At 41.1% G+C, this 21,298-nt stretch overlaps 1 protein-coding gene across 1 annotated transcript in view; it reads right to left on the bottom strand.

Annotated features, from left to right (window-relative positions):
• Positions 1-21,298, bottom strand: part of KATNA1 (katanin catalytic subunit A1) — a 359,770-nt gene that overhangs the window by 280,743 nt on the left and 57,729 nt on the right. The window contains exon 2 of the mRNA XM_053710632.1: positions 18,258-18,427. Coding sequence (XP_053566607.1) covers positions 18,258-18,419 — 162 coding nt within the window. The 5' untranslated portion in view covers positions 18,420-18,427. The remainder of the gene's footprint in view (positions 1-18,257; positions 18,428-21,298) is intronic.

The raw sequence follows: 21,298 nt of genomic DNA, 5'->3' as shown, positions 1-21,298 counted from the left end.
CCAACCTCATGTGATGAAAGGCAAAGAATGACTGGGGGATGAGGGAAGTGGGGATGTATCTAAAGCCTTTGGCTGGGGTGTCTTTGCCTCCTCCTGGTGGCCAGGTTCTGAATTCCCAAAAGTAATGAATTCAGCTGTGGACTATTCCCGTTTAAGAAGAAAATATAACCACTTAGCTAAAGAACAAGCTATCTCACTTGGATTATCTTAACAAATTACACCCATCAGATGAAAAATTGACACAATAATTAAAGTTTTAGAGAGACAAAAACAAAATGTATGCTTACCTGATAAATTTCTTTCTTTACGGATAGGGAGAGTCCACAACGTCATCAATTACTGTGGGAATATCACTCCTGGCCAGCAGGAGGAGGCAAAGAGCACCACAGCAGAGCTGTTAAGTATCACTTCCTTTTCCATAATCCCCAGTCATTCGACCAAAGGGAAATGGAAAAAAGGAATAAACACAAGGTGTAGAGGTGCCCGAGATCAGATTTAGTAAAAAATAACTGTCTTAAATTAAATTAAGGGTGGGGTCGTGGACTCTCTATATCCAGAAATAAAAACATTTATCAGGTAAGCATAAATTTTGTTTTCTTTCCTAAGATATGGAGAGTCCACGACGTCATCAATTACTAGTGGGAACCAATACCCAAGATAGAGGACACAGATGAATAGGGAGGGATAAGACAGGCAGACCTAAACAGAAGGCACAACCGCTTGAAGAACCTTTCTCCCAAAAGAAGCTTCGGCCGAGGCAAAAGTATCACATTTTTAAAATTTGGAAAAAGTATGCAGCCTTGCAAATCTGTTCCACAGAACATTTTTGAAAGCCCAAGAGGAGACAGCCCTCGTGGAATGAGCCCTAATACTCTCAGGAGGCTGCTGACCAGCAGTCTCATAAGCAAAACTAATTATATACTCAACCAGAGAGAAAGAAGTAACAGTAGCTTTCTGACCTTTACGCTTCCCAGAGAAACAAACAAACAGGGCAGAGGAATGGCGAAAACCCTTGAAAGATAAGGTAAGGCGAATCACACTGCAAAGCCAAGGGATCCGATACCACCACCAACCCCCCCACCCCCCCCCCCCCGAACAGAAAAGATAGCAATAAGATACAAAACCTTCCAAGATAACTTAATATTTATGGAATGCAATGGCTCAAATGAAGCCTGCTGCAAAACTTTAAGAACAAGGTTAAGGCTCCAAGGAGGAGCAACCGACTAAAACACAGGCCTGATTCTGACATCTGGAACATCCGCCAGACGCTTGAGAAACAGAAGAGAGAATGCAGAAATCTGACCCTTCAGAGAACTGACTGACAATCCCTTCTCCAGACCTTCCTGGAGGAAGGACAAAATCCTAGGAATCCTGACCCGCCTCCAAGAGTAGCGTTTTGGATTCACACCAATAAAGGTATTTACACCATAATTTATGGTAAATCTCTCTAGTAACAGGTTTGCGCGCCTGAATCATGGTCTCAATGACCGACTCAGAAAAACCACGCTTCGACAGAACTAAGCGTTGAATCTCCAAGCAGTCATTATTTTCCTCAAAGACTAGGACTTCAAGTCTTTACAAAATCAACTGATAATGGTTCTACACTTCAGACTAACTGAAGAACTCAAATACACGACCGCTACTGAAATTTTCAATAGCAACAGGAAGACAGTAGAGGACTCTGAAACAATTCTGACATAAACTGTCGCTCCGTTCACTATGATAGAACGGAAGCGAGTCACATGACCAGCTGAAGGGAACTGTGCCAATACTGTAAAAGCGCGCAATCCCAGGACGGCTAAACAAAACTCTATAAACCGCTACTTCCACAATACTAACGCGACTAATACAAAAAAAGGGGTTAGAAAAAAAACTGAGCTCAACCGATCCATCTCACTAAGGGGGAAAAAAAACAGCAAAGTTAAATAAAATGTAGAAGCCCTAAACAATTTAACACACATACCCCAATAAAATATAATTGAGCCACAAATAAAGCATAAAGCAGGTTAATCGTTTCCATACCATGAGAAAATTGGGAACGTTGCCAAATGAAATCCTTAAAAAAGGATAAATGTGTCCCCATAAATTATTGCAGCCATGATATTTTTAAGTGCAAGCCTCCACCCAGAAGACAAAAATGCACTTACCTGCAATCTAGCAGTCCGGCAGGGAGACTGCTCACAAGTCGTGAAAGGACACATACTCCTTACAGAGACCTGTTAAAATAAAGAACAGAGTAAACCTACTATGACTTTCTATACTAGGGCAGCAAAATGTTTGGAAAACGCAGCAAGGCCCACCTATTAAGTTCCTAACTGCTTTAAAGCCACCACTACCCTACTAAAGAGATTAACGTGGACTACGGCTAGACCCAAAAATCTTGCTTGTAGCGAAAGAAATCCAATTTTATTCAGACACCAGAATTTCACCTCCTCCATTGACAGAGCAAAAAGAATAACTGGGGATTATGGGAAGGGAAGTGATACCTAATAGCTCTGCTGTGGTACTCTTTGCCTCCTCCTGCTAGCTAGAAGTGATATTCCCACTAGTAATTGAGGATGTCGTGGACTCTCCATATCTTAGGAAAGAAATGACAACACACTTACATATTAAAGCACAAAAAACGGCCCTTAGATTGAAACAAAAAAATTACGCTGAGGCAAATAAACCTGGTTGTCTATTAACAAGATCATTTAAAACTAAACAAGCCAAATCCTTTATACATTCAGTGATAAATTAAGATGGTAAAAAAGTGGGGGACACTAAACAAATAGCAGAGACCTTCAAAAATTATTATCACTCATTATACAACCTGTATCCTAATAGGGACCAAACAACACATTCCACATTATGCGATAAATATTTAGACACAGTTCACCTATCAAATATGTCTTAAGAGGACAGGAGAATATTAAATGCACAAATTAGAGAATCAGAGGTTTTAGAATCTATTCAGACACAAAAAATGGAAACAGGTCCCGGTTCAGATGGGTTCTCTGGCCAGTATTACAAACTATTTGGTCACATACTTACATCACAATTATTAAACACCTTTCATCAAATAGACAATACAGGATACTTACCAGATACAATGCCTCAAGCACATTTCACAGTTCTTCCAAAACCTGGAAAGAAAGGAGACAAACTCACTGATTATAGGCCAATATCTCTTCTGAGCATAGACCTAAAGATCTATGCTAAAATTTTAGCCGCAAGACTCAATAGGCTCCTCCATGCTCTGATTTCTTCAGATCAGGTGGGCTTTGTGCCGCAGAGAGAGGCTAGAGACAATACCATAAAAACCATAGATCTATTAGAATTCTCCAATAAACACAAAATCCCGACTATAATTTTTTTCCACGGATGCTGAAAAAGCGTTTGATAGATTAGATTGGACCTTTATAGAATCTTTGCTCAAAAAATTCCAAATTCCACAAACATTCATAAAAAGAATCATGGTTCTATATTCTTTCCCTACAGCACTGATACACATTATTGGTACTCTATCTGACCAATTTGAGATTAGAAATAGCACTCGGCAGGGATGTCCACTTTCACCTTTGTTGTTTATTTTATCTTTAGAGACATTAGCTACAAGAATAAGAGAGAACAATAACATAAAAGGAATCACAATTAACACAAAACACAAACTATTGAGTTTGCGGACGACATCTTTATGACTCTTACATCCCCATTAGGGTCTCTCTCCGTGATACAGGCTGAACTACATGAATATGGAAAAAAAAAGTGTAACATTTTTTAGTAAATATGACCAAATCAGAAGTGCTTCCATTAATTTATCACACCAAGACATATCCAAAATAAAACAATGCAACTTTAAACTCCAAAATAAATCACTTAGATATTATTACACCCCATATTGATAGCACATGTAAGCTCAACTATAAAAATCTTCTCTAAGAAGTATCAAGACTAACATCTTCGTGGGCTTCTAAAAGCACATCTTGGATAAGAAGAACTACCACACACAGACACAATTTTATGCAAAATACAAAACATTACAAATAATTATATCTGGAAAAACAAACCTCCCAGAATCGGTAAATCGACCATGCATGCCTCAAAAGAATCAGAAGGATTGGGGGTACCAAATTTTAACATATAAAAAAGCCATTTCACTACAAAATATTGTAGAATGGAGTAGACATAACTCTATAAATCCAAAACATTGGATTCAAATTGAACATGAACTGTCCCAATCTACCCAATTAGGGGGAGCATGCTGGACACCTAAATTAATAAACACCATTAGAGAAAAAGGGATATCCATGGTTTCAGAAACATTATCAGAATGGTCTAACATTTGCAATCTCCAGCATGTTTTCCCCACTGACTCCAATTCTGTTTAACCCAGAGTCTCTAGAAGGTATAAAACACATACCAGATACCTATTTAAACATAAATAGAAATATCCCAATATTTTTACTTTTAAACTCTCAAACAATGAAACCCAAACAAGAAATAGAAACCATGGCTAAAAACTTAAATTATGCTTACCTGATCATTTTCTTTTCTTCAGATGGAAAGAGTCCACAGCTGCATTCATTACTTTTGGGAATTCAGAACATGGCCACCAGGAGGAGGCAAAGACACCCCAGCCAAAGTCTTAAATACTCTTTCCACTTCCCTCATTCCCCAGTCATTCTGCCGAGGAACAAGGGACAGTAGAAGAAACATCAGGGTGAAAAGGTGCCAGAACAACAAAAATAACAGACGCCCCACAGAAAAAATACGGGCGGGGATCTGTGGACTCTTTCCATCTGAAGAAAAAAAAATTATCAGGTAAGCATAATTTAAGTTTTTCTTCATAAATGGAAAGAGTCCACAGCTGCATTCATTACTTTTGGGAAAACAATACCCAAGCTATAGAGGACACTGAATGCAAAAACGGGAGGGTACAAGATGCGGTCCATTCTGAGGGAACCTGGCCTGAAAACCACTACCCAACAAAATCCTGCTTCGTCCGAAGCCAAGAACAACTTTGAAAAAAAGGAAAAGGCCCAAGGACACTGACCCGCAAATAATCCACAGCCTTGCTAGACACCACAGGAACTAGACTCGACTGAGTCAAAAGCCTTTAAGAGAAACCATCCCCAGCAGTCGGTCTCCAAACAACACACCCCTTACTAAAGAAAGGGAACAAACTACCATATTCTTCCACAAAGAAGAAAAGGCGCAGAGAAAACATGATTGTACTTGTAAAGCACGGCTAATCCCCATTAAGGGACTCAAGGCGCTGCTCATTTTATCAACCTCGAAAGCAGGAAAGACTGAGTAGGCCTCGCTGGGGATAGAACTTGCAACCCTCGGTTTGCTACAGTGCAGAGTAGCCACAGTGCATTAGTATACTGAGCTAGCTTCCAGCTAGCATAAGGAACTCCAGAAAAAAACCTAAAAAGGGCACAACGAGTACTAAATAAAAACACAGAGCAAAAACCAGAGAAACCGGGTCAGGCTAACAGAGACCCAACCAGTCTTATAGAAACGAAGGGAGGCAACGCCCAGACCCCAGAAATACAGAAACCACGGGATAAGGCCGGGAGTCTGAAACAGAGAGAGGATCTTCCCCTAACACAGTGCAACCGCACCCTAGAAAGCAACTGAAGACGAAGGTCGCCAAGTCGCAAAAAGGTATCTCAGAATACCGAAATATTAAGAACAAAACCTTGTGCAGCAAGCTAAGATAGGTCTGATGAACATCTGAAGCAAAAACACTGCAGTCCTCTAAAAATGACTCTGAAACTTAAATACTTGCAGAGCAAGTAGAAAGCAGCTGAAGATAGGAACCTTCAGATTGCCAAGTATCCACTAACCAGCAGATAACGTCGCAGGCTATCTAAGAGTCACCAGTCATTCCCACAAATCTTGAATGTGGAGAAAGGAAAAACCTCAAAAAGGCTTACTGTACCTTGAATACTCCGAGGACGAAATAGCAGAGCAACAGATCTCAGATCCTGCTCCAACACCAGACCAGCCAAGCGACAGACATGTCTGATAGACAGGGGGTACAGAAGACCCCAACCACAAGCCGCCAGGTAATGGAAGAAAAAAGGGGGGGACTCACCCACCCCAACAGAGCTCAGGTGCCAACCCAATCCGCTCCTCCAAAATAAGGCACTCCCAAGGAGAACTCCCTAGGACCTGGAACATAGAAAAGTGCAATAGATCCGTAGGAGGACATGACCTGTCACAACTCTTAGAAAGCCTCTACGTAGAGAGACCAATTTCCAGCAGGTGGAACAGAGCCCAAAGAGCAGCAGATGCTGCCCCTTACAGAAATAAGCCACCTAAACCAACCTCCTACACACAGGGCAGGACAAGGACCCTCCAGAGAGGAAACCCCAACTCATAAGGAAGATAAACTATCCCCTCCAAAAAAAGTGCACAGATGAGAACAGAGTACACGTCCACAAGACATGAAGCCATAGTATGATCAAAACATGGACCAAATGAAAAATCATCCAGACACCACTGTTGACCCAACAGAGAAAAAAAAATCCCCATAAGAGGAGCACACTCCGTCCGAAGGACAAGTCAGGCCTTAAAGTTTACAAGCAGTACCCGAAGGTGGATGAGAACTCTGGCCTACCTGCTTGCAAGCCCAATGGGCAAGCCCCTATGTCGCAACATAGGGTCCCTGAAAAAAACTGGGTCGTCCCGAACCAATCCATCGGATCATAAGTCTCCAGACATGAAAGAAGGATCCAAGACAAAAACTCCAGACCCGGGACCCTCAGGGAAAACAGAATACCCCATCTGAAGCAATCAGACCTGACAGGGGATGAGAACCGGGAAACCCGGAGAATGGGTACAGGACTCACTCGAATTCCCAGCCCAAAGGGAAGAGAACACACTTAGCCAGAGATCAACAACCCCCAGCAAGCTACTAGGCTGTGATAAAGTCACGCAAATTTCTCTAGAGCCCAAAAGGCACCAAAGGCAGCACTAAGGGAAATTAAAACGATAACAGAGTCACCCGAAAGAGAGTAGAAGAAAGGCTAGTCTCCATAATCCTTTCAGATTAACGTTCCAGAGGACCACACCCAAGAGAGAAGAATGCAAAGCATCCCGAACCAAGGCAGAAAAACATCCCCTAAGCAAAAAGCTTGGAAAAATAGACAACACCTCCTATCGCCCCTAATATGGAGACGACTAACTCCCAAAGGAAGACAGAGCCTCATGGCCTTCACTTCCTAATTAAGTGGCCAAAGCCACCACAAAAACCGGACTTAGTCCAGAAAGTCTGAACCCAAAGGAAGAGAACCTCTAAAAGGAATAAGTCCTAAAAGGACACTTCCCATGAGACCATGAAAGGCAAAACCGTAAGAACGGCAGTATGAAGGACCTAAATCCTCCAAGCCTCCAACCCACAACAGGAAGGAACACTAGTTCCCGAAAAATTCGGAAACGACTCAGCATGTCGCCGTGGATCTAAATGGAGTCCCGGCCCACTAGATTGAAAGGCGAATGAGGACTGGACCAATCCCCCATGCCCCTAAGCAACCACGGACCCTCAAGTCCTCTCAGGATGCTAGTTGAAGCTTGTAAAACAAGGCAATCACACAATCATATTGTGATCACTGGGCGCCCTTACCGGACCAACCAGACATAAAAAGGTGCCACGTGTCTGAACTAGGCCTCAAAGACAGATGGATTTGTACACAGTCAGGACCACCCTGAAACCAAGGGCCCCAGCACTGTGAAGGCCACATAGAGTCTCCCCGATAATGGAGGGATAAAGAACAGTCAGACAGACTTTTGTAAACAGAGCGAACAAAATCGTGAGTATCAATTCCAGAGAGGAAAGTTCCCGAAGGAAACATCACACCACAACATGAGCTTTAAACCAAATAAAAATCATCCTCACCGGATGAAAATAAAAGATAAGGCAACCCGTAGGTTATCGCCCAGGAATAACGGAGAGACCAGCAGGACCAGCCCAACAGGAATCCGAGACTACCAAGCTCAGAGCTAGAAAAGGATACACAAATAACAAAGACTATAAGAAGATTACTTCATCCCCTTATGTTTATGTATGCAAGCCAGTCGAAGAGTAAGACTGAAAATCCCCAGACCCATTAAGAGTGGGATTCTCCAGCAACGCCAAAAACGTGCCTTAGTAGGACACGAAGGCGCGCCAGTCTATAACGAAAGGCGCAACATAATTCCGCCGGGACAAATGGAAACACCGGCACCGAAGGATACCCCCCTGAGGCCTCAGGGGCAGTCGCTCCCCCAGAAGGCTGAATTGGACCAGGCGATCCCATGCCTGACGAGCCTCGGTTAACGAAATACGGACAATATCGAAAGCACACTCCCAGGAGGTGCAGATGCGCCAGCGCCAAAGATATGGCCATGCGGAACCGTGTCGTAACCTCCGGTGGCAACAGGCCACACTCCCTAGAAAGGATAAGTAGTGTTTGGGTTACCTGCATGCGTGGTAAGAGTTGATGGTAGGGAACTTGTCTCGTGAGAAAAGTAAATTTATGCTTACCTGATAAATTAATTTCTTCTATGGTACGACAAGTCCACGGATTCATCCTTTACTTGTGGGATATTATCCTCCTGCTAACAGGAAGTGGCAAAGAGCACCACAGCAGAGCTGTCCATATAGCTCCTCCCTTAGCTCCACCCCCCAGTCATTCGACCGAAGGTACAGGAAGAAAAAGGAGAAACTAAAAGGTGCAGAGGTGACTGAAGTTTAGATTAAAAAATATATAATCTGTCTTAAAATGACAGGGTGGGCGGTGGACTCGTCGTACCATAGAAGAAATTAATTTATCAGGTAAGCATAAATTTACTTTTCTTCTATAAGGTACGACGAGTCCATGGATTCATCCTTTACTTGTGGGGTACAATACCAAAGCTATAGGACACAGATGAACGGGAGGGACAAGACAGATGCCTAAACAGAAGGCACCACTGCTTGAAGAACTTTTCTCCCAAAAATAGCCTCCGAAGAAGCAAAAGTATCAAATTTGGAAAATTTGGAAAAGGTATGAAGTGAAGACCAAGTCGCGGCCTTACAAATCTGTTCAACAGAAGCATCATTTTTAAAAGCCCATGTGGAAGCCACCGCTCTAGTAGAGTGAGCTGTAATTCTTTCAGGAGGCTGCTGTCCAGCAGTCTCGTATGCCAAACGGATGATGCTTTTCAGCCAAAAAGAAAGAGAGGTAGCCGTAGCTTTTTGACCTCTACGCTTTCCAGAATAAACAAACAGAGAAGATGTTTGACGAAAAACTTTGGTCACTTGCAAGTAAAACTTCAAAGCACGAACCACGTCCAAGTTGTGCAACAGACGCTCATTGCATTGCATTGCAATGCAGATAGTTCAGAAACTCTTCGAGCCGAAGAGATAGCCACTAAAAACTAGTGATGCACCGAAATGGAAATTCTGGACCGAAACCGAATCCGAAAATCCGGGATGCACTTGGCCGAAAACCGAAACTGATACCGAAAATGTATTTTTTTTTAAATTATTATTTTTTTATTTTTTTTGCATAATTAGAGAAAAAAAAAAAAAAGCCCACACTTTTATTGAAAGTAACACACTAAAATTGGACAAAAATATCTTAAAACAATAATATGCTTGCTACACAATAATTTTACCAAGAAAAAAAAAAAAGGCAAAAAATGCCAAAATGTTTCTACGACCAAAAATTTGGTGCATCCCTACTTAAAACAATTATAATTATCAATATACTGTATTATTCTTCATTTAGTTCTATGTAACAGAATCATATTTAACAGTTGTTTTTTTTTACCAATTATCCAAATAAAGTATAGTCCTAGAAAACTCATTATATGCAGAACAGTAAGTCAAGTAAAACTTAAACAGCAGCTCTAGGCTAGCATCAAATTTGAAACATGCTACACAATAATTTTACCGAAAATAACAGGCAAAAAAAACCGAAAACCGAAATAGCCAAAAATGCCATTTTCGGCCGAAACTTTCTGCTGCCGAAATTTCGGTGCATCCCTACTAAAAACAGAACTTTCCAAGATAGAAGCTTAATATCTATGGAATGCATAGGTTCAAATGGAACCCCTTGAAGAACTTTAAGAACTAAATTCAAACTCCATGGCGGAGCAACAGGTTTAAACACAGGCTTGATTCTAACTAAAGCCTGACAGAACGGCTGAACGTCTGGAACATCTGCCAGACGCTTGTGCAGTAAAATTGACAAAGCAGATATCTGTCCCTTTAAGGAACTAGCTGATAACCCCTTCTCCAATCCTTTTTGGAGAAAGGACAACATCCTAGGAATCCTGATCTTAATCCATGAGTAGCCTTTGGATTCGCACCAATAAAGATATTTACACCATATCTTATGATAAATTTTCCTAGTGACAGGCTTTCGAGCTTGAATCAAGGTATCTATGACCGACTCAGAGAATCCCCGCTTGGATAAAATCAAGCGTTCAATCTCCAGGCAGTCAGCCGCAGAGAAACTAGATTTGGATGCTGGAACGGACCTTGAATGAGAAGGTCCTGTCTTAGTGGCAGAGACCACGGTGGTAGAGATGACATGTCCACCAGATATGCATACCAAGACCTGCGTGGCAACGCAGGTGCTATCAAGATCACCGAAGCTCTCTCCTGTTTGATTCTGGCAATCAGACGAGGAAGGAGAGGAAATGGTGGAAACCCATAAGCCAGGTTGAACGACCAAAGTACTGCTAGAGCATCTATTAATACCGCTTGAGGATCCCTTGATCTGGACCCGTAACAAGGAAGTTTGGCATTCTGACGAGATGCCATCAGATCCAATTCTGGTGTGCCCCATTGATGAATCAATTGTGCAAACACCTCCGGATGAAGTTCCCACTCCCCCGGATGAAAAGTCTGACGACGAAAATCCGCTTCCCAGTTCTCCACTCCTGGGATATAGATTGCTGATAGATGGCAAGAGTGAGCCTCTGCCCATCAAATTATTTTGGAAACCTCTATCATCGCTAGAGAACTCTTTGCTCCCCCCGATGATTGATATATGCTACAGTCATGATATTGTCCGACTGGAATCTTATGAATCTGGCCGAAGCCAGCTGAGGCCACGCCTGAAGCGCGTTGAATATCGCTCTGAGTTCTAGAATATTAATCGGGAGGAGGGCCTCCTCCTGAGTCCACACTCACTGTGCTTTCAGGGAATTCCAGACTGTACCCCAGCCCAATAGGCTGGCGTCCGTCGTCACTATGACCCATGCTGGCCTGCGGTAACATTCCCTGGGACAGATTATCCTGTGACAACCACCAAAGAAGAGAATCTCTGGTCTCTTGATCCAGATTTATCTGAGGAGATAAATTTGCATAATCCCCATTCCACTGATTGAGCATGCACAGTTGAGGTGGTCTGAGATGCAAGCGAGCAAACAGAACTAACCTGAAGAACTGGTGATGATCTTTGTGGATAGGGATGTGCAGATACGCATCCTTCAAGTCCACAGTGGTCATATATTGACCCTCCTAGATTATTGGTAAAATAGTCCGAATGGTCTCCATCTTGAAGGATGGGACTTTGAGGAATTTGTTTAGGATCTTAGATCTAAAATTTGTCTGAAGGTTCCCTCTTTTTTGGGAACCACAAACAGATTGGAGTAAAACCCCTGCCCCTGTTCTGATTTTGGAACCGGGCAGATTACTCCCATGGTCTATAGGTCTTCTGCACAGCGTAAAAACGCCTCTCTTTTTGTCTGGTTTACAGACAATCGAGAAAGATGGAATCTCCCCCTTGGAGGAGAATCTTTGAAATCTAGAAGATACCCCTGGGTCACGATTTCTAAAGCCCAGGAGTCCTGAACATCTCTTGCCCAAGCCTGAGCAAAGACAGAAAGTCTGCCCCTACTAGATCCGGTCCCGGATCGGGGGCTGCCCCTTCATGCTGTCTTGGTGGCAGCAGCGGGCTTCTTGGCCTGTTTACCCTTGTTCCAAGTTTGGTTAGGTCTCCAGACTGACTTGGATTGAGCAAAATTCCCCTCCTGCTTTGTGGCAGGGGAAGAGGTAGAGAGACCACCTTTGAAGTTTCGAAAGGAACGAAAATTATTTTGTTTGGTCCTCATCTTATTTGACATATCCTGAGGAAGGGCATGGCCTTTTCCTCCCGTAATGTCTGCAATGATCTCCTTCAGTTCAGGCATGAATAGGGTCTTACCCTTGAAAGGGATGGCTAAAAGCTTAGATTTTGACGATACGTCAGCAGACCAGGACTTAAGCCATAACGCTCTAAAATGGCAAAACCTGAATTCTTTGCCGCTAATTTAGCCAGTTGAAAAGCGGCATCTGTAATGAAAGAATTAGCTAGCTTGAGAGCCCTAATTCTATCCAGAATATCATCTAATGGAGTCTCAACCTGATGAGCCTCCTCTAGAGCCTCGAACCAAAAAGCAGCTGCAGTAGTTACCGGAACAATGCACGCTATAGGTTGCAGAAGAAAACCCTAATGAATAAATATTTTCTTTAGGTGACCCTCTAATTTTTTATCCATAGGATCTTTGAAAGCACAACTGTCCTCAATAGGTATAGTTGTACGCTTAGCCAGGGTAGAAATAGCTCCCTCCACCTTAGGGACCGTCTGCCATGAATCCCGCATGGTGTCTGATATGGGAAACATTTTCTTAAAAGTAGGAGGGGGAGAAAAGGGAATATCTGGTCTATCCCACTCCTTAGCAACAATATCCGAAATCCTCTTAGGGACCGGAAAAACATTAGTGTAGGCAGGAGCTTCTAGATATCTGTCCATTTTACACAATTTCTCTGGAACTACAATAGGGTCACAATCATCCAGAGTCGCTAAAACCTCCCTGAGCAACAGGCGGAGGTGCTCTAGCTTAAATTTAAAAGCCGTCATATCTGAATCTGTCTGAGGGAACATCTTTCCTGAATCAGAAATCTTTCCCTCAGACAGCAAATCCCTCACCCCCAACAAGAACATTGTTAGGGTACATCGGAGATGGCTAATAAAGCGTCAAAGGGCTCAGCATTTACTCTCACACTGGACCTACTGTGCTTCCCCTGCAACCCAGGCAGCTTAGATAATACCTCTGTGAGGGTAGTATTCATAACTGTGGCCATATCTTGCAGGGTGAAAGAATTAGACGCACTAGAAGTACTTGGCGTCGCTTGTGCGGGCGTTAATGGTTGTGACACTTGGGGAGAATTAGATGGCATAACCTGATTCCCTTCTGACTGAGAATCATCTTGTGACATACTTTTATTAGCTAAAATATGTTCTTTGCAATTAATTGCCCTTTCAGTGCATGAGGGACACATTGTAAGTGGGAGTTCCACAATGGCTTCTAAACACTTTGAACATTGGCTTTCCTCAATGTCAGACACGTTAAACAGGCTAGTAATGACCACAAACAAGCTTGAAAACACTTTATTTAGTGAAAAAATAAAAATCTTAAAAAACGGTACTGCGCCTTTAAGAAAAAAAAAAAGCATACACGTTCTGCAAAACTGCTTTAAAATACACCAATCGTTTCAATTTTTTTATATAAGATTCAATTTATGCAGCTAAGTTTTCCCCACAAAGAAAAGGAACACTTAACCCTTTATTGTGAAAACCGGATAGTTAATAAGGCCTAAATCCGGAAAAAAACACCCCCTGCACTTCGCCACAGCCCTGCTGTGGCGCCTACCTGCCCTCAGGGATTGGAAAATGGGGTTAAAGCTTCGATTTGGCCCAACACTTTCACAAGGGCCCACCGGAGTTGGAGCTTGCTTTGTAAATACAACTGCGCATCTGAGGCGCTAAAATAGGCCCCCCCATCTCACTCGATGTTTTGGCAGCCTAAATGAACCGCACCAGAGCGGTTCCAAACTAGCCATGTGGGTTCTGAGACCCAAAAGAGAAGCCAAGTGTACCCTCAATAAAGTCTCCAAAAAACGTTATTGCCCAAAAACGTTATCAGCACTCCCAGTTCACAAAAACGTTTGCCCACAAACATTCAAAACTCAGAGTCAACCATTTTTTATTAGCCCCTTATGCAAACTTAGTAATACCCCTCTATATCTCTTAGGATTACTGCTTACCCTCTCCCTCATGGGGATACTGTCAGCCCATTCTGAAATACCACAGTCTCTTTCCAGAAATACCACTGCTATATAGCATGAAAACATTCCTCACACTGAAGTTTCTTGTACCCCTCAGCCATTCTGTGGGAACTGCTCTGGATCTTAGTGACAAATGCTAAGATCATCAGCCTCCAGGCAGAAGTCTTCATCTATCTGCTGCCTGAGAGTAAATAGTACACACCGGTACCATTTAAAATAAAAAACTCTTGCTTGAAGAAAATAAAAACTAATATTTTATCACCTCTTTCACTTTACCCTTCCTAGTACTTAGAGTAGGCAAAGAGAATCACTGGGGGTGGGGCTAAGGGAGGAGCTATATAGACAGCTCTGCTGTGGTGCTCTTTGCCACTTCCTGTTAGCAGGAGGATAATATCCCACAAGTAAAGGATGAATCCGTGGACTCGTCGTACCTTATAGAAGAAATAGAATCCCCAGAGACAGATGGCTCAGTGGGCACCTGATTCCCCGATCCCGAGGAACAGAGCACTCTAAAACAGCATTTGGAATATAACTGATGGGCATGTATCACCCGAGTCTGAATCAGAGACATCTGTCTCCAAGAATCCTCCATAACTGGGACACTGCCGCCTCCAGAGAACCAGACACCAGCGGACCAGGATTTCTCTGTCACCACGCGGTCAGGAAAACAACACGGTAAATTGTGCAGTCCATGCACTAGCCGTTATGTTCCAAAATAGCCATGAGTCGAAGCAACACTACACAGTAGCAGACAGAATCACATAAACATGATTATAAATCCCCCCCTGCTCAATAATTCCCTTCAGGAGATATTAACCCTTGATTCCTAGATACAAAAAGAAGCCTCACTGAGACCCTATGTTAAAGGTTGTAGCCCCTCTCGGATAAACAGTTGAAATTACAATACATCCATGATGAAAGTAAAATGAAACGATCTTACCGGAATCTACGCCGTGGAACAGGAGCACGGCCCTTCAAGTGTGACAGATAGTAGCGTTGCCTCTGCCATGGACTTGAGAGAAAAAAGCAGGCAGCGAAATTTGTCAACGCTGATTGCTTGTGGAGCTGTTAAAATGAGTCGGGATGGTTCAGCAGAAAGACTCTCCCTGCATCTCCAGACTCTAACTTTCACCCAGGCTCTCACTGAGAGGCTGACAGGACTACTTAAAACTCCAGTCCCATGCCGAAGAGTACTACCCTCCATAAGAGACTATCGAAAACTTCTGACACTTCTCTGCCAACCTCCTGGGACGAAAGGCAAAGAATGACTGGGGGAGGAGGGAAGTGGGAGGAGTATTTAAGCCTTTGGCTGGGGTGTCTTTGCCTCCTCCTGGTGGCCAGGTTCTGAATTCCCAAAAGCAATGAATGCAGCTGTGGACTCTTTCCATTTATGAAGAAAATATCAAGTTAATATCATCAAGCAACAATCACAGAGAAAGACAAAATATAAGACGACCTCTTACTAATTTTGAAAAACTGTCACATAGATAAACCACAAAAGGGTCTCATTTCACTTTTATACAAAATACTGCTTGAAGCCTCGACCCCCACAACACACAAATATGTGAAAGTGGAGTTGGGAGTAAATAATACGAAGAAAGAGTGAAATAATATATTTAAGAACACTGCATACTCCGCCCACTCTATACAAGCATTAGAAACAAATTATAAAAACTCAATCTCTGATGGTATTTAACCCAACAGAGATTAAAATACATGTTTCCAGGGGCATCAGACAAATGCTGGAGATGTAAATCACACACAGGGGACATGAGCCACACTTGGTGGAAATGCTATAAGATAAAAGAATACAGGGAAAAAATACTGAAAGAGACTAACACCATCCTTTCTAGCACTCTTACATTGTCCCCACAAACTTGTCTATTCAACATATTATCTGAAATACCATGCATAATAAAGAGAAAGTTGGGGTTAATGTTAATTAATGCTGCAAAGCAACTGATAGCTGTCAATTGGAAATCTATGGAGGCACCCAATATAACCTCTTGGAGTGAAAAGTTTCAATCTACAATGGAAAGATAGTGGAAAGATACCACTACCTTAAAACCAACAGCTTACAACTATACAATGATATTTTGTCTTATTAGGAATCATATAGGGGCAACACAAATGCATAGAATCTAAGTCTTACTTAAAGTGAAGGTAAAGTTTGGCTTCTTTGATGCCTGTATTCTATTATTCATCTAGTATACACTCTGATCGCTAACTTTTTTTTTTCATCATTGTATATATATTATTGTATTTTATAACGTTTATATTTACACTCTCCGCCGTTCTTTGCTCCTCCCTCCTTTCATTTCCTGAATTTTCAATACATTACGTACAGAGCGGTCCCACCCGCTCTGTACGTACTTCCAAAGCGCGTTCCCGATTTACGGCTCAATTGCGCATGCGCAGCTTACGCCGAACATTCGATTTGCGCCTGAGTGAAACAAAAAATCTTATAGCTATAGCGAAATCAAAAAGTGCATGCGCTAAACTGGAACGAGCTGGGAGAAGAAAGGAAGGGAAGTGAAGGCCACGCATGCGCATATAGGACAATAAGGCGGTGACGTCATATGACGGCCTCCTAACGGCCAGTGTTTCAATTGGAGAGTCAGAAAACGTGACCCGTATTATGAAAAAAACAAAAAAAAAAAAACGGGTTGTTTTAAAAGCGAAAGGAATCGGATCAAGAAACGGTAATAAATACATAAATATTGCAATTAGAAGATTTTCATGACTTAAAGTCCCATTTATTTTCTCAGTATTTACAGGGTCAAAAGTGTAATATGTGAAACTTTACCTTCACTTTAAACTCTCATAAATTTTACCTTTGATACACGAAACATGATAAACCTTATATACACTGGACAAACATATCCTATTTTATATGATTTTTTTTAACTATACTTAACAAGATCAAGTGACAAGACATATTTGTTTTTCTTTAGAATTGTTTAACTGTATCTGTTGTACAGTTTTGTTGTAGATTGTTAGTGTTGTTGATATTAATGTTCTTAATTTTTTTATATATAACTGAAACCAAAGCTAGAAATGTGAAATTATTAGTTATGGACTCCACTTCCAAAAGAGACTGGTTACTAATGGCCTGATAAACAGCCATAGTAATCGTGAAAGCCTTCATATTAAGATGAATGGCGATAACAGAATAATTTTCAGGATAAATATTAGTACATATAACTAGGAAAATAGGATATCAAAGCAAATACTTATTTTCCTAATTCATCCTTCATATATCCCTATATCATTAGTAACAACCTATAATCTTGTGGAGATCTATAGATTTGTAATACAACGCTTTGTTTTGAAATGTTTCTTGCGACTGTAAGTTGTTGAAAAGATGAATAAAAAAAAAGTCATATAGAGAATCTCTATAAAAAGCCAATGTCCTCCTAACAGTTCAGCTAGACTAATAATATAAGCCTATTGAAAGTGTGCAAAAGTCTGTAATAATGTGTATAATAATTTGTCCCCTGGCTATGTTGTACTATAATAAATATGTACCTGCTGATAGCCTGTAGGCTATGTGAGTGCAAAAATTGTAATTTTACTTACATGATATGCACGCATTCCACTGTGCTTACTAGTTGCAGGGATGCCTGCTTCCAGTAGATAGCCCATTCAGTGCTGTGTATGTCACAGCAGAGGATCACTTTAAGGAGTATCTAGACAACCCAAGTGAAGGCTAAGGAACTGCTCACACCTGTGGCAGGCATGTGACTAACACCTTCACCGGGAGTAATTGTGTCACTACCCTATAATCCAAGCTCCCCTCTGTCTTTCTGTAGCAGCTCTCTGAGGGGAAAATGTGCCTCAAATCGGTCTGAGGACCCCTTTTAACTAAGAATCAGGGGCACCTCTATTATTCCCCTTCACTTCCTGCTTTGTCCTTTCCTACCTTTCTACATCTCCTTGCATGGCTAAACGTTAGACTAGCATACAGAGAGGTGGGAGGGATTAAGTACTCTTGAAGGTTTGGGAATCTTTGCCGCCTCCTAATGGCTAGGAGTTGAATCCCAGGAGCAATGAATCATGGACTCTCAACACCTTAAGAAAGAAATTAGTAGGAATTGCGTTTTTGGGATTTATTAAGTAATGATGTAACACTTGCAAAAATGGAGGAAAATGAGAGATGAAAATGTAATGTAGATTAATTTACCTGTTGCCATTTCTGTTGTAGATAAGCGTCTTTGACAGAATACAGATATTTGTTCATTTGGTCCAGAACACCTTGATAGTAGACCATGGCAGAGTCATAGTTCCCCAGCAGGGCATATTCTCGAGCTAGTTTTACATTTTCACTTATCATAAAAAGACTCATTCTGAACCCTTTAAAAAAAGAGATCATATAATTAAAGGTTATACAAGTATATTGTTTTTACTTTAAGCATTTATAATTTTTTTGTGTTAAAAAAAAGTAGTTTTGTTTTTGGTTAAACTACAAAAACAGAAAAAACATTTCAATACCTCAGAAATGCACGAAGGCTGAAAAAAATTTTGAAAAATATATATTCAGTTACAGATTCCATGTGTTTATGAATTTTGCATGTAATCTCTCATTTCTTAATCACTGTCATATTGGACAGTTTTCTGAACCTGTGGTTGCAATAATAAAACAAGACTTGGGGGGGCACATCTCAGAAGTGACCATGATAGTTTGTATTTATCAGAGGCTCTAGAAGTGATCCAGACAATCTGCTGATGTGGAGAACAAGATAATCTATACTTATACTTGATATTTCCAGCTGTATCACTATCTGTGGCACCAAATGGTGTGAGTTTTGCTGTATCTCCTGGCTTGGAACCGGACCGTTAAGACTGCAGTCTAGCTACAAGACCTTAGCACCTCCCCAGTAATCTGGGTTGTGCATGCATGTCTTTTGATTAGTACCATCAGAACTTATAAAGACAACCAAAATTAGCAGTATATTACAAGTATACCTTTTTATAGTCTCACTGGGTTTTGGATTTAGAATAGTTGATAACTCTTGAAATTTGTGGAGCTATAGTTCATATACTAAGGTTGTGTTATTCTCTTAGCGATTATTGCGATATAATCATGGTAGTTCCTTTTAGCTTCTCTAATTCTGCTCCAGTAGCTAAATGTGTTTTCATTCTTGTCACCATACTTATGAGGTGTATGACCCAAGTCAGAGGTTTGTTACTAGATTTTATGACAACCAGTATCAATGCCCTTTTAACAGCAGCATTTGATGTACTAACCAATTCTAATTTATGATGTGAAATATGTTTTGGGTTGCTGGTTCATAATAAGTATGTAATAATGGCTACATGGAACAAGTCAGCACAACGTGTTTAGGTAAGTTGTTTTTTTTTCACTTTAAACAAGTTCAGTAATACCCTACCAGCTATAATTGGTGTTCCCTGGATTTTATTACCACATCTAAATTATTATTGTGGTGTTAGGGTATATAAAAGTAAACCTATAATTAGCAGTAGCAAGCTTCAAAGTAGCTTTTGCTTCTTGTCTGATGGTGCTTATTTTGCTCCATTTAGAAAAATGTTTATCTATTATTACACTTTGGCTATAGTCGTTAAATAAGATGTAAGCTTAGCAAGTTATGTATTTAGTTTATTATATAGTTGGATGCACATACAGTATGTACATATTCAAGTATTATGGTCTGATACTCCTTCAGTTCAAGAGTGCCTTGACAGAGGGTAATCACACTGCCTTTCGGGGGGGACGAGGAGAGGATGGTAACCCCCTTTTCACTATAAGCATCACTTCACTGCTCAAATAAGGACCTACCTATTAAGTTTAAGAGATTGACTACAAATTTGAAGGTTATCAAAGCATGGCAATTTATTTGTAAATCACTAGACTTGAATCCAAACATCTCTAATCTGCTACCAATCGTAGGGAATCCCTGCTTTATAGAAGGCTTATATAGTACAAATTTTAAAAAAACATGGGCCAGCAAAAGACTTTAGTATACACATCAGTTAAAAGAAACAGGATCATTTAGAGTTTCAACTTTTGATGACCTAAAACTTAAATTTAGCCTATTAAATTCTGATTTTTATGAAAAGAGCTTCTGGATCAGTGTCAGCCGCCGGAGGGTCGGGGCTCCGCTCCGATGGCCAGGAGAGCTATTCAGATCCTAAGTTTTAGAAAAATACTCCCGATATCAGGAGGCTCCGTGATAGGTAAGCCACAGTGACCGGACTGTATTATTCTCATGGAACAAAATACGGATCTTAGAACTGACCCTTGCACATGACGGAAGCATCTAGCCGTTAAGGAAGGAGGCTGCAATAGGGAAACAACACTATAAGGGCAGCGACACTAAGTTTATCAATCTAGGAGCTCAAATCATCAACGTTATTGAACAATAGGCATGGGGAGAGACTATAACTCTGCTTCTTTTAACACTGAAGTGTGGCGGGAAAAGACGCCATCTTGATCATCCTAAAATCTCTTATTCAGATGCGTCACTGATATAGTGTAACTTACAAGTTTGAAATTTGATCTGTGATACTTGCTGGTGTTTTTGGCCAGACTCAACAGTATAATATCTGCAACTTGAGCATGTAAATACCCTATATAAAGCTTATACGTTCCTTCTAAGACCTTTTAACAAAAAAAGAGAAAAGTGTCATCTGTTATCCCTTTAGCCTGATTGGGAGGTGCATATAACTCCTTTTTGGGAGCTATCTGAAGGGTGCTGTAAGAGGTCTAAAGTCATAAGACAAAGGAACAGCTCAGCAAGCACTTAGAAATTACACTTCCACAATATCTACTTTACAATGAAGAAATACTAAGCAGGGATATAGTGGAGATGATGGGGTCCTGTAACCCTTGATAATACGCACAAAGAAATTATAACATCACTCAATATGAAGTGGCATAATTGAATATATTTTGTTAACAACCTAGCTCCTGAGATACAACTGCAAGCACTGTCAGCTTTTAAAGCATATTTCAGCTAAAGTCACAACTCTCTATTAAGACTGACAGGATGAAGAATAAAACACAGACAGTCAAAGAATGCCTTAATAAATCACAACAAAAGCAAAAACAACTGGAAAAGAGCTCTCCTACTACTAGTGACAATTTGAATGCAAGTAGCTCTGATATATCTGCACCAAACATAATGGACTCTCAAAATAAAGCACTACTGTCACAGATAAAATCTTTATTTCAGGAAGAACTCAAAACTGCTCTATCGGATTTGA

This window comes from Bombina bombina, chromosome 4, assembly GCF_027579735.1.
Source record: "Bombina bombina isolate aBomBom1 chromosome 4, aBomBom1.pri, whole genome shotgun sequence".
NCBI lineage: Eukaryota > Metazoa > Chordata > Amphibia > Anura > Bombinatoridae > Bombina > Bombina bombina.
The sequence above is the reverse complement of the archived record's forward strand: the minus strand, read 5'-3'. Positions and strand labels throughout refer to the sequence as shown.